Source organism: Doryrhamphus excisus, linkage group LG7 (assembly GCF_037039965.1).
Source record: "Doryrhamphus excisus strain RoL-2023G ecotype Guam linkage group LG7, RoL_Dexc_Guam_v1.1, whole genome shotgun sequence".
Classification (NCBI taxonomy): domain Eukaryota; kingdom Metazoa; phylum Chordata; class Actinopteri; order Syngnathiformes; family Syngnathidae; genus Doryrhamphus; species Doryrhamphus excisus.
Genome location: NC_136363.1, coordinates 2,281,727 through 2,299,544, shown reverse-complemented (window position 1 = coordinate 2,299,544; position 17,818 = coordinate 2,281,727). Strand labels below are relative to the sequence as shown.

Here is a 17,818-nt window from a genome sequence, read left to right as displayed (position 1 = left end):
GGGGGGGGGGGGGGGGGGGGGGCATGTGATCACGTTAATAAGGAACAGCTGGAATCGCTCGTGCTTTTGTGTTTTCATCCGGAGACAATACATAGTAATCCTGCCCCCAAAAACACATTATACACAGAGATTACACACGGCAACAGTAGCGTCATCGCTAGTGTTACTGCACCGCAAATCATTGATGAAATGTTAATATTAGCGCTGGGTATTTTATATTTATATATATATTATTATTTCCCTTTGGCGCTTCTGCACATTGCTAGAGAAATTAAATTGCGTATCACCTCGTACAAATAACGACTTTATTTAGAAAATATTCATTTTAAAAGCAATATTATGACAAACTTATTATTTGATATAATAATTATTTTATTTTTATAATTTTTTAAAAATATTTGTATATAAATATTTATTATTTTTATACTTTAATAATTATATAACTTAAAATTATTAAGACAAACGTTGCAACTTTTGGAAAATTCAGTTTTTAAATTTTAAACGAAAAAAAATCAGAAATGGGGAAAAATAGCTATATTTTTCTGAGAATAAAATTCAAATATTAATACAAAAAAGTTGTATTCTAAGAAGAAAATGACGTTATTTTATGACCATAAACGTAAATAATAATAATAATTTTGTCAGTATAAAGTTTAAATAATAAAGAAAAAAGATTTTATTTTTTAAAAGTCATAATATGGGAAATTGGACAATTAGGTCAGGGAAAAAGTTATAATATGGAAATAAAGTCATATTATTACAAAAAGATTCTTTTTTTTTAAAAAGCAACATTTGGAAAATTCATTTTTTAAATTAAAAAAAAAAATGGTAAAAAACAGCTATAATTTTCAGAGAATAAAATTCAAATATTAAAAGAAAAAAGTTGTATTCTAAGAACAAAAATTTATATATTTTATGACCGCAAACGTAAGAAATATTAATAATTTTGTCAGTATAGTGTTGAAATAATACATATTTTTTTAAAAGTCATAACATGAGAAATTGGACAATTAGGTCAGGGGAAAAGTTAGTACTTCTCGTACTCGAACTTCGGTACGGCACAAAAAAATTAAAAAATAAAAACTTTAAAAATTGAATAAATTTAAAAACGAAATAATAAAAAAAAATTAACAATTTAAAGATTAAAAAAATCAAAAATTTAAAATAAAAAAAAACTTAAATTATATTAGGAAAGCAGGAAATGAACAAATGTAACAGTTAGTGATTGTAAAAGTACCAGATGGAGGGGTAGGATTTAATAAGCTTTGCTTCTTCCTACTCCTTTTGGACATGTGGAACTGGGAACTGATTATGGGATGCATTCAATTGTAATCTGATGCATGTTCAAATGAAATTAAACCATTACCATTATTACCATTGCTGGGAACAACACAACCCACCGCTTATGTGCACTTTGTCACACAAAATCAATTCTATTCGCATCTTTTTTAAGAACCGCAGAAGTGGGATTAAAGACATAGTGCCCCAAACAGGTCAAAACCACAACACAACATGAGCTAAAAAAAAAAAAAAACCAAAACCCTTGGCATCAATATCATGATGCTACTCAACCAACACGTAAAACTAATGAGCCGTGTGCTTAAGCCAAGAGGAGACACAAGCTGGTCTATAGCATATCTAGGTTAACTTTGTCTGGACAATCTGCTCTAGTTGCCTTAATCTCCTCCCTTGCATTGACTCAGAGCGAGACTTGGCCCATAATACCCCCCCCTTCCTTTATATGGCTACAAACAACCAAGCTGATGAAGATTCATTCCATCCATCCACTTTCTATGCCTCACTTGGGGCGTGGGGGTATGCTGGAGCCTATACCAGCTGACTTGGGGCGAGAGGCGGGGTACACGCTGGACAACTTGGTGACTAACGACTTGGCTGATTTAACTCATTTAGTTTGTCACTATAATGACTATTTTATAATGATAATAATAATATTATAATAATAATATATAATAATATTTAGTTGGGAGTTGATATTTTCCTGAAACTTTCCTATGTTCTACTGCTGATGACTAAAGAACAGAAAAATGGGGATGTATCGATATTTTAAAATAATAATAAGTTACAAAAAAATAATAAGTTACATAATATGCACGGCTGTCGAGTAGTTAGCGCTACTAGCCTCACAGCTAAAACACCAGGGTTCAATTCCACACATGTTCTCCCCGTGCATGCGTGCATGCGGTTTCCTCCCACATTCCAAAAACATGCTAGGTTAATTAGCCACTCCAAATTGTCCATAGGTACGAATGTGAGTGTGAATGGTTGTTTGTCTATATGTGCCCTGTGATTGGCTGGCCACCAGTCCAGGGTGTACCCCACCTTTTGCCCGAAGACAGCTGAGATAGGCTCCAGGATAAGCCTATCCCATAATGAATGAACAACAACAGACACTTAGTATGTATCCACTTCCCCATGGGACAAAAAAGAGCTCCAAACTAAAAGCATTGTTTGTTTGTTTTGACAACGGTTGGATCATTACTTAAAAAAAAAAACAAAATATGTACGCATATATTTATTAATCAAATTTGACATATTCTTGGTCTAAATGAATAATTTTCAACAATAAACAAAACTAATACATAATCCATTCAAAAGATGCATTCAAAGACTGTGTATAGTATTTTCACTGGTCCATGAATGTCCAGAGAAAAAACAACAAGAAACCTTCTCAATGCTAATGCTAATAGTTTATGTCTTTTTAACTCTTATTATGTCGACCATATTAGGTAATATGAATTGACTATAGGGGTGTTATAGGGCTCTAATAATATAAAAAAAACGTATTGAACAACAACAGACACTTAGTATGTAACCACTTCCCCATGGGACAAAAAAGAGCTCCAAACTAAAATCATTGCTTGTTTGTTATAAATACAAAATATGTATACTCATTTTTATTAATCAAATTTGACATATTCTTGGCCTAAATGAATAATTTTCAAGAATAAACATGGATAAATAAACAAAACTAATACATAATCCATTCAAAAGATGCATTCAAAGACTGTGTATAGTATTTCCACTGGTCCATGAATGTCCAGAGAAAAAACAACAAGAAACCTTCTCAATGCTAATGCTAATAGTTTATGTCTTTTTAACTCTTATTATGTCGACCATATTAGGTAATATGAATTGACTATAGGGGTGTTATAGGGCTCTAATAATTAAAAAAAAAAAACGTATTGAACAACAACAGACACTTAGTATCTATCCACTTCCCCATGGGACAAAAAAGAGCTCCAAACTAAAATCATTGCTTGTTTGTTATAAATACAAAATATGTATACTCATTTTTTACTAATCAAATTTGACATATTCTTGGCCTAAATGAATAATTTTCAACAATAAACATGGATAAATATACAAAACTAATACATAATCCATTCAAAAGATGCATTCAAAGACCTGTGTATAGTATTTCCACTGGTTACAAGGTGTCAGTAATGTTACAAATGCTCAATGCTAACATGTGAATAGTAAGTATGGATCGTATGTAAGACTCCACCCAACGCTTACATTGATCCCACGCAAGCTGAACTGCATTACCGGAACCATAAGCATTGATCAGTGGGATCTACTGGGGGTGAAACCAGCGCATTGATCCATTCGAACAGAGAGCGATGAAACTGTGGTGAAAGAGAATAGTGAGCTTCAGCTGCATCCAAAAGGGCATTCCCGTCTTGACGGCTTGGGGGATCCACCCCCACGCCCACCCCCGCCCCCCACTACCACCACCCCACCCCACCGCTCAATGCTTTCTTCACTCTGCTTACTAGAGCATGTATTAGTATTGTCTGACCATGTGCTCCACTCTAATAGTCAATGAGTCCCAGAACAGCAAAAACACACAATTCCGGAAATCCGGAAATCCTGTCCGATAATTATTCCCATTATAATGAGTCATCAACGTCTCACCTTCATCACAAAGCAAACATTGAACACACCACAGCCTGGTTGTGTGTTGCAATATAAAGTATTTCTATTTATCATGAATTACTTGTGTCAAACTGTGATAAAACGAGTCCAACAAAAGTACCGGGTTAAGAAATCCCCATCAGGAGGGGGGGGGTGCAGCATCTGACCCCCCCCCCTGTATGTAGTATATGCAGTACATACGGTACATACAGTACACAGTAATCATGTGATACCGGAGGGACTGACGCACTAGAAAGCTAGCTTTCAATGAACTTCTGCCTCAGGGGTGGTGGTGACGCGCGACAATAAACAGATGCTCCCCCGCATGCTTTGAGGACGCCGGTGTTTACATATGAATATTTGACACAGCAGCAGCAGCGAACGGGACATTGAACCTAACAACGTACCTGTTTGCCAGATGTACCTGGGCTTAGTTTCCACTGCGGTTTGTGCGTTCAGTTCCCACATGGAGAAAAAGATCAGCGCTAACCTCCAGAGCCAGGCTACCCTTTTCAGGACCCCCAACATCCCGACAGCTCCGCGGGCCAGCCCCATGGTCGCTACCCCCCCCCCACCACCCCTCCGCCCCACAACGGAGCACAGTACGGTACTTCCCAATGCGGGCGGCAGGATCAAAGACGCCACGAGGTGAAGAAGTGTGCGTCTTATACTGCTTTTGTCCACGCCGGTATGTCCAAGAGAGGTAATCCTGTTCGATGCCGGACGGACGGATCCTCAGGCTGTCCTCTGCGTCTCGTTCTCTCTTGGCTCCTTCATTAGAGAGAAGGAGGTTTGGCACCAATAAGACAAGGAACAATAGATGCCGAAGCCTGCTGCTGCTGTTGTTGTATGCCGGGTGGATGCAGCACCTCCCTCCCTCCCTTCGCTCGCTCGCTCGCTCGCTCTCTCTCTCTCGCTCTCTCACACACTCACACAGACACTACATACACGGAGACACGCCCACCCGCTCCACCCTCCCTTCTCCTTTTGCGTTCTAGTATCCGTATAGACAAACCGTTCTGCACTCATTCATTCATTTTGTACCGCTTTTCCTCATGAGGGTGCTGGAGCCTATCCCAGCTGTCTTCAGGCGAGAGGCGGGTCGCCAGCCAATCACACAGCACATATAGACAAACAACCATTCACACTCACATTCATACCTATGGATGAATTTGGAGTGGCTAATTAATCTAGCATGTTTTCGGAATGTGGGATGAAACCGGAATACCTGGAGAAAACCCACGCATGAACGGGGAGAACATGTAAACTCCACATAAAGATGGAAGGAATTGAACCCTGGTCTACTTGCGCATTAACCACTCGTCCGCCGTGCGGCCCCCTGTTCTGCACTCTAAATTTTGTATTCGTTTTCTACCGCTTATCCTCACAAGGGTCGCAGGGGGTGCTGGAGCCTATCCCAGCTGTCTTCAGGCGAGAGGCGGGTCGCCAGCCAATCACACGGCACATATAGACAAACAACCATTCACACTCACATTCATACCTATGGATGAATTTGGAGTCGCTAATTAACCTAGCATGTTTTCGGAATGTGGGAGGAAACCGGAATACCCGGAGAAAACCCACGCATGAACGGGGAGAACATGTAAACTCCACACAAAGATGGAAGGAATTGAACCCTGGTCTCCTTGCGCATTAACCACTCGTCCGCCGTGCGGCCCCCTGTTCTGCACTCTAAATTTTGTATTCATTTTCTACCGCTTATCCTCACAAGGGTCGCAGGGGGTGCTGGAGCTTATCCCAGCTGTCTTCAGGCGAGAGGCGGGTCACCAGCCAATCACAGGGCACATATAGACAAACAACCATTCACACTCACATTCATACCTATGGATGAATTTGGAGTCGCTAATTAACCTAGCATGTTTTCGGAATGTGGGAGGAAACCGGAATACCCGGAGAAAACCCAAACATGTATGGGGAGAACATGCAAACTCCACACAAAGATGGAAGGAATTGAACCCTGGTCTCCTTGCTGTGAGGTATGCGCGCTAACCACTCGAACGCCGTGCAGCCCCTGTTCTGCACTCTAAATTTTGTATTTAATTTTAATATTTAAATATTACATTTAAATTAATATATTCAATAAATTGTATTCATATAATATTAATATAATATATTTTTTATTATATTATATATAATATAATATTATATATAAAATATAAATATTTTTAATTTAAAGATTTTTATTTAAAGGGGACTTATTATGCACATTTTTCATCTCTTTGTATTGAGTTGTGGACTCCTATAGAGCAGCTACACACAATAACCAGTACAGAAAGCTTTTTAGTTCTTCCAGAATCTGCACCTATTCAGCTGTATTTCTTTGGATTCCGTGGTTAATTAAATTAATTATTAATAATTATTATTAATTATTATTAATTTAATTAATTTATACTCCATTGCTATTTTTTACACTTGAAAATGCTGAATGTAGACCAATAACACACAATAATTAAATACACCTATTGTTTGTATGAAAAAAAGGGAAAAACCATGATAGAGTAAAGCCGCAATAATTCAAACCGCAAAGTTGCTAGGATGACTGGCAACTGGTATATAGTACTGTACTATGTACTGTATATTCAGTGTAAAAAAAAAAAAAGATAAATCATTGATTGAGCTCAGGTTGACCTCTAATGATATCAAAGTGAAAGAAATGTATTATTCATGCCAGACAACCACTGCACTCAAAGACAGCAGATAGTAAATTTGATCAGCGGCAGGCAGGTCAGTAAATCAGTCGTGTAATGTCCTCAAATATTCCTACAAAAAGTCCAATTCTTTCAACAGAACAATCGCTTGCCTTGGAAGCAACCTAGCTAGAATGGAATTCATGCTAAATGTTTTTCTCATTACAGCAATGAACAAAACGTAGGTGATGATGATGTCAATTTGGAAAAGCTAAAGCCAAATTGCCAAAAATCAAAAATTAGAATGAACACAGGAGTCGTTTGGAAGCTGAAGCTGGACTGAAATGCTGTGGAAATACGCTAAAACATAGAACGAAAGTAAGAGTATATTAGTTTAAGCAGCATGCACCAGATTACAATTAAATGCATCCCATAATCAGTTCCCAGTTCCACATGTCCAAAAGGAGTAGGAAGAAGCAAAGCTTATTAAATCCTACCCCTCCATCTGGTACTTTTACAATCACTAACTGTTACATTTGTTCACTTCCTGCTTTCCTAATATCATTTAAGTTTGGTTTTTTTTGGGGGGGGTTGTTTGTTTTGTTTTTTGTTTGAAATTTTTGAAATTTTGAAATTTTGAATTTTTGAATTTTTGAATTTTTGAAATTTTGAAATTTTGAAATTTTGAAAATTTAAAAATTTGAAAATTTGAAATTTTGAAATTTTACTATTTTTATTTGTACCCCGGTTTCCTCCCACATTCTAAAAACATGTTATGCGAATTGGTAATGGTTTAATTTCATTTGAACATGCATCAGATTACAATTGAATGCATCCCATAATCAGTTCACAGTTCCACATGTCCAAAAGGAGTAGGAAGAAGCAAAGCTTATTAAATCCTACCCCTCCATCTGGTACTTTTACAATCAGTAACTGTTACATTTGTTCACTTCCTGCTTTCCATAATTTTTTTTTTTTAATGATGTCATTTTTTGTTTGTTGTTGGGCAGGAGAATTATAAACTCTAAATTCTAAATGCTACACTGAATATGATATCTTGAAGTGAACATTGTGCCAGGGTATAAATACCATTAAATGTAATGATTATAATATAATAACCTTCACTCTTAATAAAAGCATCATAATTCAGACGTGATTTTGTTTCCAATCACCACAAAGTGTGTGTTTCCACACCAAGTAGCAGATGGGCGACAGAATGTTGGAGCCGAATGTCCCCTTGCTACATACGATACGGCCACTAAAGCGTCCTCTACAAACCCCCCACCACCACCACCACCACCACCGCCCCTTTAGTCCCTTTGGTCATTTCACAGGCATTAGCTTAATAAAGGAACATGTCACCCGCGGCTCGCTGTGGACCTCAACTACAAATTGGTTGAACATCTGTCATGCTTGGGTTCTTCTTACTGTTTTCAACCTCGATTTGAAGAACTAGCGCCAGTAAGAAAACCAATACACAGACAGTGTATATTTCCTGTAGAAGTATGGTAGAGTCCCACTTTTCATGGGGACTTCGTACCACGTCCACCATGAATCTGCGAGTAAATTATACGCCCATAAAAATGTCAACTTTTTGTTGACATTTGTAAAGAATTATTATAAAAAAACAAGACACACTCGGTCGGCATGCCTCATGGAAAAATAACAACAATGCTGTTGAGAATTCCATGACAGTGATTGGTGGATAATGAGGTTACCGAGCACTGCTGTTGGGGTATTAAGGTATGAATAAAGTTTCCAAAGTGTGTCAGACTGTGTGCTTCTTTCGAGACTTACGTTGAGACGTTAGTTGCACAGTACGGTATGAACTCGTTACAGATGGCTGACTCTGCAGTCATTTAGGAACCAACTGAATTTTTTGTTACTTATGTTATGGAACGTTATGGAACCAGGTTTCAGTACCCAGTTTTGAGTTGAGAATGATGTCTCAAAGACTGTGACCTGAAGTTTTCTGATGACCGAAGTCTGCCACAGAAAGTTCCAAGAAAGGACAAAGAACCACAATTCGGGCCTACATCCTAACTACCATTGAATCGTTTGGGTACCTAATCAATCGCAACTGGATTGTTCAGGTTTTTTTCTTAGGAGACATTTTTCCTCTCATTCGAGTAGACTTATTCAGTTCAAATTGACGAGATAAGAGTTAAGAGACTCTCACAGGCAGCTGTCCTACCTAGTCTTTGAGCATGATCTGGACTGGACTGGACTGTTCAGGTTGTCTTCGAAGTTTTGCCTTGTTATTTTACAGTGAAGTAGAATTTTTTTCTTGGTATATGGTCGTTTCCCCGTCAAGACGATTCCCTCACCAAGACTAGTAGTGGGCAAAACCGGTTCATTCAGGAAAAAGATCCAATCAGTTCGTTAATTTAGTTAATTTCAATCAATTCGTTAATTTCGATCATTTAGACCATTTCAGTCATGTCGGTCATTTCAGTCATTTCGTTCATTTTGGTCATTTCAATCATTTCGGTCTTTTCGTTAATTTCGGTCATTTCGGCCATTTCAGTCATTTCATTAATTTCGGTCATTTCGTTAATTTCATTAATTTCGGTCATTTCGTTCATTTCGGTCATCTCGGTCAATTGGTCGTAGCCCTGTGATCTCCCCCTGTGCATATACCCGGTCAGCCGTGTCGAGTCAGTCCGTTCACTCATGTTCACGTTCGTTCCGACATCTCTCGGTCTCTGTCTTTCAGTCCGCTAACCCCACCCACCCACAGAGCGAGCCGCGACGATAGGATAACAGGCAAGCGCACAGATAGTCCCGCCCTGCAAAAAAAATGGTGAACTGACTCTCCAACAAACCAAAAAAAAAATCATTTGCAACTGAACGGACTGAACGAGTATTTTAGGGGCGGTGACCTCGTTTATTTGTTTCCCAAAAAATAACTAGTTCTTTTGAAAGTTCGTTTATGACCGACACACTAGGCAAGACGTTTCCCCGTCAGTATCAAGTTGATTATAATCAACGAAAATAATAGGTACACATTTTAGTTAGACTTACAAGTATTCTTTGGAGTAAGAAGTAATAAGATTTTTTTTGTAATAAGTTAAGTAATAAGAAAGATAAATGTACATAAATCGAACAGTAGTCGTTGGTTTCCGATGATGCTGATACTGTTCGATTTAGATACGTTTGTGTCTTGTAGTCTGAAAACGACTCGATTTTGACCGGAAAAACAACTGAATGCATGACGGGGAATGGACTTTTGGTGGCAGGGAATCGGGTACTTGTTTTGTTTCCAAAAAAACATAAACAAAGAGACAACAGTAATCCAAACGGATCACATCAGTCAGTGGGTTGATTTAGGAATAGTCCACGACTTCAGTCAGGCTTTAGCCTGATCTCCCTATTGTCCTCCAATCCATTTGTTTAAGACCGGTAACCCAGATTAGGGGGGGCGAGGGCAATGTGGGCATGCTTTTAGAGCCCTAAAAGTCCCACTTCATGCTGTCTGCTTGTGCACCCCAAAAGAGGATTTGAGGAATCCCAGTAAGAAATTGGGTCATCGTTTTAGAGCTATTCTTAGCATGCTTACCTTTCATTAGCCACAAAGGAAAACTGCAGAAATTGCTTGTGCAATGTGTGTTTCAGAATTTGCTCTTCTGGTTGAACATGGATGTAGAACGAAAGAAAAAAGTATTTGAGTATACTCCCTTACAAAGTCCGGTATTTTGTGTTAAAAAGACAGAATATCGACAAATATCCAGAAAATAACATTGCTGAAAACATCCCAGTTCTTCCATGGCCAACATACTTCCCATTGAAGAGGATTGGACCTAGATTCAACATGGCTCAATAAAGTAGATCTTGGTCTTGGCAAAGGAGACTCACCAGCACAGATTTGTTTACAGGCAAGTCAACAATCAAGCACAGGTGCGATTTTTGACCCAGAACGCTTTTTTTGTTACTTCTTGACACTTTGTAGTATATTTTTAATGTGACATTTTACTCACCTTTCATTCTCCTTGCCAATGTCTACACTGCCCATTTTGTAATTTGTGTTTGAGTGTCTTTAATCCAATTGTACAGTGGAACCTTGCTTAACATCCATAATTCGTTCAAGATGGTCTGATTCTAACCAAAACGGACTCTAACCAAATCATTTTTTCCCTTAAGATCCAATGAATAAAATCCAATGAATCTGTTCCAGGGAACCAACAATGTTTATAATTTTACAATTTGTTTAGCAGAAAAAAATCAAAAAATGCATAATAATAATAATAATAATATAGAATAAAATATCGATATTACGATATACGTATATCAATATTTTTTTCCATGAACTGAATTTAGACAAAAGTCAAAGCCAAATATGTGAGCAAAGTTGTCTTAAAATGTAAACAATAGTATAGAAAAATAGCCACTAATGCTAACTCCGCCCCTGCTTCAAGGGCACTTTTACAGAGGAACCTTGGTTACTGGCCGACCCAGTTAGCAAGTATATATATATATATATATATATATATACGTATATATATATACTGTTAATAAATAATATACTGTTCAATCTTTAGTGTAATATCAATGCAAACTGAGGCAAGATTTGTTAACCGAAAAACTTGCTAACTGGGTCGGACAGTAACCAAGGTTCCTCTGTAAAAGTGCCCTTGAAGCAGCATTAGGCAAACACGGGTACCGAGCTTTCCGGGGCCCACAAACGTATCATAAAACCTAATTACTGATTTATTTCTCGATTTAAAAGACTACTAAAATACTGTTTTAGTATTAATTCACATGCTTTAAACTGCAGAGTCTACTGTTACTGTATATGGAAACCCTCAATAATACACAGAAAGGTAATACTACAATGTTATGAACATACTAAAAAGCTGTACAACCAAGAGACATACTACAAAATAAAGGGAATAAATTCATACAAATCAATAGACAAATACTAGAATTAAATTGTCAATGCTTCTGGTAATGTTTATGCCAGCAGAGAAGGCTTTGCTGGCTCTGACGGCACACTACTGGTATAACTGGAGGGAGGACAAATTATGAAAAACGGCAAGTGCATGTATAAAATAGATTATTTCAGAATCAGACCTTCCGGAAAAGCTTAATGATGCTAACCAAGGTTTTTTTTCCAGACTTGCCCTATGCAACCCACTGGGTTTGGTTTATTTCATAGTCTGGTTCTGCCAACCAGTTTCAACTTTCCACCGCATGTTTACTGTGATCTCTCAACAACTACATAAAAAAAAAAACTATAAATACTCCATGAAATCCTGTGTGTTGCTAGGATTCGGAGAGACGTGCAGATGCAGCTCTGCAAACATCCTTCCCTTCACCACACAGCCTCAGGCCCACACGTAAGAAACAGAGTATTCACCGGGAAAACTGCATGCACCGTACACCCGTCAACCGTCTGCCATATTGGGAGGATGCATCATGACAATCCTGAATGATATCCAGAGTGTTTAACTTCAGGCAAACCATAAAATATTACAAATGTGTTTCAACAAAATCCAATGTATTGATTTAATGTATTGAGCTGTGGACTCCTATAGAGCAGCTACACACAATAACCTGCACAGAAAACTTTATAGATCTTCCAGAATCTGCACCTATTCCAGCTGTATTTCCTTGGATTTGTGCTTTAGAATCAGAAATTGTTTTATGATCAAACACATACTAGGAATTTGTTTTGGTGAAGTAGGTGCAGACACATCTATTAAAAATGAAAATACAAAATATACAGTATAAATATATATATACACACAGTCCGTTTTTCCCGCCAAAACGATCTGTTTTAATGTATTTCACCGACGTCCCGCCTACACTCCAGTGTGATTTGTCACCAGTCAGCATAATATCAATATCAATGTCACCCTATTCCATATTGGGGAGCTGTGATTACATTATATTTACAGCCTGAATTTTTTCTTGCTAGTTTTCATAACTTCTGCTATAAAGATATCTTCTAGTACTTTTTGCTAATTTTTTTAATTTTTTACTATTTAAGTTTACTTTACTAAATGATTGCACACAAGAGACAATTTACAAAATCAGAGATGAACGAATGAATGAATGAATGTTTGGATGAGATGCTAATTTTTTGAACCTTTTTATTGAGTTGTGGACTCCTGTAGAGCAGCTACACACAATAACCTGCACAGAAACCTATATAGATCTTCCAGAATCTGCACCTATTCCAGCTGTATTTGTGCTTCAGAATCAGAATCAGAAATTATTTTATTGCCAGGTATGATCAAACACATACTAGGAATTTGTTTTGGTGAAGTAGGTGCAGACACAGCTATTAAAAATAAAAATGCAAAATATACTGTGTAAATATATCGCTATGGAAGTATCGCTAGGAAGTACTATAAAGAACAAATTAAAAATGCAAAAAAAAAAAAACATTTCCTAGTATGTGTTTGATCATACCTGGCAATAAAACAATTTCTGATTCTGAAGCACAAATACAGCTGGAATAGGTGCAGATTCTGGAAGATCTATAAAGTTTCTGTGTAGGTTATTGTGTGTAGCTGCTCTAGAGGAGTCCACAACTCAACAAAAAGGTTCGAAAAATTAGCATCCCATCCAAACATTCATTCATTCATTTGTTCATCTCTGATTTTGTAAATTGTCTCTTGTGTGCTTTAGGTATTCCGAAACTACAGATGTTAATATACTAATTCTGGGGTCCCAGTATTGACCCCTGGGGTATTCCGCATGTTAGCTCTGTATTTGCTGTCGGTGAGTAATTTTTATGAATACATTTGTTGTTAAATAACTTTTCAATAATATTAGAACATTTTGGTAATACGGAAACTGGTCAGTATTGATTTTTGATATTGATTTTAGAATGATTTTCTAAATTTTTTGAAAATTTCATTTAATTTTGTTTCATAATCTAGACTCAAACACTTTACCATCGGGCGAATTCCTTGTTTTTTTTGTGTTTTTTTTGTTCTTTATAGTACTTCCTAGCGATTCTCACTAAGGTACTAACACCTACCTGTTACCAGCGTAGAATACCACAGTAGTTATCAAAATATCTTTGAATGCATGTTATATTTTATGTGTGTTTATGTAGCCATTTTTACGCTGGAAAATGGCTGTATTCAACCACAAAACAGCGATGATTTATTAATGTTTTGGAAAGTACCATGATAGCGTGAAGCCACAAAAGGATTACTGTTAATCATTTAGTAAAGCAAACTTAAATAGTAAGTAAAAAGATATTTTTATAGCAAAAGTTATGAAAACTAGCAAGAAAAAAAATCAGGCTGTAAATATAATGTAATCACAGCTCCCCAATATGGAATAGTGTGACATTGATATTGATATTATGCTGAGCGGATTTAGTTTAATCCAAAGCGAGCCGTTCTGCGAATCCACCAAAGTCTCATTTGGAAGCAGCAGGATGCTCCCAACGGTGAAGGCTATGTGGACCAAACGTGTCCTTGCTTTGACTTTGAATCACACCAAAATGTCTGAAGATGCAGTTGAAGTTCACATTTCAGAAAAAAAAACATGTTTTTTGTTGTTTTTTTAAATTGGGAGTGCTTCACCAGGCCCAGGGGTAGGAACCATGAAGACACATATTGTCTGCCAAGTGGAATCCTTCCATGCCAGGCATGTGATTGGTGTTAAGCAGCATGACAGGACTGCACCAGACCTGGAGGTTCCCTGTCTCCGGGAAGGAATAGCGCAGTACGGCTCTCATTGGTAGAGCCTCAAAGATCCTGGGGGGTCGTGGGGAGTGCAGTTGTGGGGGTTTAAGAGTGGGGGATGGGGGAAAAGCGTGGGGTAAAAATGGAAAAAAAAAACAAGCCTGTATGTTTTCTGCCTTCTTCCTTCTAATATGATTTATGATTCTAATTTATCACAGGAGTTTTCACAAAGTAGGATTTTTTATTCATAAATGAAATATTCTTTAGATTAGAGCCTAGAAAACCAGTTTTCTAAATACAGTTTTTAACATCATTAGAGTCCTGGTCTTAACCCGGGGTCCACATTTTCCAATGGTCCCACTTTTGCGTAAGTCATTTTTTTTTACACTTTTATGTAAGTAATGTTTAATGTAAGTAATTTTTGTTTTTTAATTAATGTTCTCAACTTTCATTTAAATTTTTTTCAGGTCTGACTCTAACCAAAACAGACTCTAACCAAAGCAAATTTTCCCATAGAAAAGCCAGGTAATACTTTTATGTAAGTAATGTTTAATGTAAGTAATTTTTGTTTTTTAATTAATGTTCTCAACTTTCATTTAAATTTTTTTCAGGTCTGACTCTAACCAAAGCAAATTTTCCCATAGAAAAGCCAGTTAATACTTTTATGTAAGTAATGCTTAATGTAAGTAATTTTTTTTAATTTTCTCAACCTTTATTTAAACCATGATTTTTGTTTATGCTTTCATTTATGTAATTAATGTATTTATACAGTGGTGCCTTTGTTAATGTCATTCATTTATTCCAGAAGATCTGACTCTAACCAAAACGGATTCTAACCTTTATTAAGTAATGCTTAATGTAAATGTATTTTATTAAATTATTGAAGCTGTTTCACATAAAAGTGTCTGGAACGGATTGATTGGATTTTCCAGGGGAAAATTTGCTTTGGTTAGAGTCCATTTTGATCTTCTGGTTCACCAAGGCACCACTGTATAAGAACATTAATTACATAAATGAAAGCACAAACAAAAATCATGGTTTAAATAAAAGTTGAGAAAATAAAAACAAAAATTACTGACATAAAAAATTACATAAAAGTGTCTGGAACGGATTAATTGGATTTTCCATGGGAAATTTTGCTTTGGTTAGAGTCAGACCTTCTGGAATAAATTAATGACGTTAACCAAGGCACCACTGTGTAAGTACATTAAATACATAAATGAAAGCATAAACAAAAATCATGGTTTAAATAAAAGTTGAGAAAATAAAAACAAAAAATTACTTACATAAAACATTACTTACATAAAAGTGTCTGGAACGGATTGATTGGATTTTCCATGGGAAATTTTGCTTTGGTTAGAGTCAGACCTTCTGAAATAAATTAATGACGTTAACCAAGGCACAACTGTATAAGTACATTAATTACATAAATAAAAGCATAAACAAAAATCATGGTTTAAATAAAAGTTGAGAAAATAAAAACAAAAATTAATTACATAAAAAATTACTTACCTAAAAGTGTCTGGAACGGATTACTTAGCTTTTTCATGGGAAGATTTGCTTTGGTTAGAGTCCGTTTTGGTTAGAGTCAGACCTGGAATTTTCCAGACCTGAAAAAAAATGAAATGAAAGTTGAGAACATTAAAACAAAAATTACTTACATTAAACATTACTTACATAAAAGTGTCTGGAACGGATTGATTGGATTTTCCATGGGAAAATTTGCTTTGGTTAGAGTCCGTTTTGGTTAGAGTCAGACCTGGAATTTTCCAGACCTGAAAAAAAATGAAATGAAAGTTGAGAACATTAAAACAAAAATTACTTACATTAAACATTACTTACATAAAAGTGTCTGGAACGGATTGATTGGATTTTCCATGGGAAAATTTGATTTGGTTAGAGTCCGTTTTGGTTAGAGTCAGACCTGGAATTTTACCTGAAAAAAAATGAAATGAAAGTTGAGAACATTAAAACAAAAATTACTTACATTAAACATTACTTACATAAAAGTGACTTGAGCAAAAGTGGGGCCATTGGAAAATGTGGACCCGGGGTTAAGACCAGGACTCTAATGATGTTAAAAACTGTATTTAGAAAACTGGTTTTCTAGGCTCTAACCTAAGGAATATTTCATTTATGAATAAGAAATCCTACTTTGTGAAAACTGTGATAAAAGATGGATAAAATTAATTTCAAAATCCCAAAAATTATTTCCAGGAACTAAGGAATATCCAGAAAAATAATCAAATAAACGTATATGAATTTCATATGTCATCACTGCATTTTAATATGCAACATTTCCAAGAACTAACACACTGATACACCTTTGTTTACTTGTGACAAAGTATCTATTATTCAGGCTTTGTACTGAAGTGTGATATTCCTAGAATATGGGTCAGACGTGTTTATTTCTACATACAGCTGAGGCACACTCTCCCACTCCCACTCCCACTCCTGCAAACCAGACAGAACACGAGACGCATCCAGGCAGAACACACATTTTTAATTTGGCGCCATTTGTTTGGCAGCCTCAATACACAACTTGTTAAATAGTGTGTGACCAAAACAGGGAAGTGTTCCAGGGTGTGACAATAACACTAACCTCATCACACAGCAACTTAACACTCAAAGGGTGAGCCCGTGTGTGTTTAATCAGTCAATACAGTATTACAAATGGAATGGCAGGCTGTGCTGATGATTTACACTGCGTTTGAACAATCGGAGTGATTTTTAATACACACACACACACACACACAGGAAATAATGATCTTTGTTCTTCACAGCTGTGACATCATTCCTCATGGGAATTCCTGTGGGAAGCAATGTGTCTCCCGGTGGACACATCGCGGTGAAAATGGAGACACCGTCGGCTTAATTATTAATGCCTTAGGAGTCATTTGCTGCTCTTTATGTATCAACCACTTCAACCGGTTTATTAGCTGGAAGCTAATTAAATAATAATAATAGTTACATAAGTAAAGCTTCATTAAATTGCTAGAGAATTCAACATCCATCACAATATTATATGTGCTGGAGGGAATTGAGTTTTTTTTTTTTTTTTGCCTTAGTACTTTCTTCAGGCAATCACAGCCTACTCGTGCGGTCGATGGAAATGACAAGGGCGGCGATTTTAACATGAGGACCAATCACAAGCTAATGGCTGCTGATTGTTGCTCATCAAGTGTCCTTGGAATAGAAATAAGAAGGTCAAAGAGAACAGAAGCTGTGTAAGGATTCACCGGTTTTTGGTTAAAATTAGGTGTCATTTCAATGTCAACGCAGACCTGCCAACATGTACACATTTATAGTACTCAATATTCAATTTGACTTTTGAATACGCTTTTATGCTCTACGTATATTGTGTTGTATTTTCCTGGTTACAGTTTTCAAGTTCGATTCCACCCTCGGGCATCTCTGTGTGGAGTTTGCATGTTCTCCCCGTGCATGTGTGGATTTTCATCCCGGTACTCCGGTTTCCACATTCCCATATTCCGAAAACATGCTAGGTTAATCGGCGACTCCAAATTCATCCATAGGTATGAATGTGAGTGTGAATGGTTGTTTGTCTATATGTGCCCTGTGATTGGC

At 36.7% G+C, this 17,818-nt stretch overlaps 1 protein-coding gene and 1 long non-coding RNA gene across 2 annotated transcripts in view; both read right to left on the bottom strand.

Annotated features, from left to right (window-relative positions):
• thsd7aa (thrombospondin, type I, domain containing 7Aa) overlaps positions 1-4,503 on the bottom strand; it is a 78,769-nt gene extending 74,266 nt beyond the window's left edge. Inside the window, exon 1 of the mRNA XM_058046785.2 lies at positions 4,344-4,503. Within this exon, the coding sequence (XP_057902768.2) occupies positions 4,344-4,491 (148 nt within the window). The 5' untranslated portion in view covers positions 4,492-4,503. The remainder of the gene's footprint in view (positions 1-4,343) is intronic.
• Positions 4,504-15,407: 10,904 nt separating this feature from the next.
• Positions 15,408-16,166, bottom strand: LOC144899511 (uncharacterized). The gene is made up of 3 exons (XR_013627651.1): positions 16,073-16,166; positions 15,908-16,005; positions 15,408-15,840 (listed from the first exon to the last, which is right to left on the bottom strand). It is a non-coding gene; the product is annotated as an uncharacterized LOC144899511 (long non-coding RNA).
• Between the last annotated feature and the right edge of the window lie 1,652 nt (positions 16,167-17,818).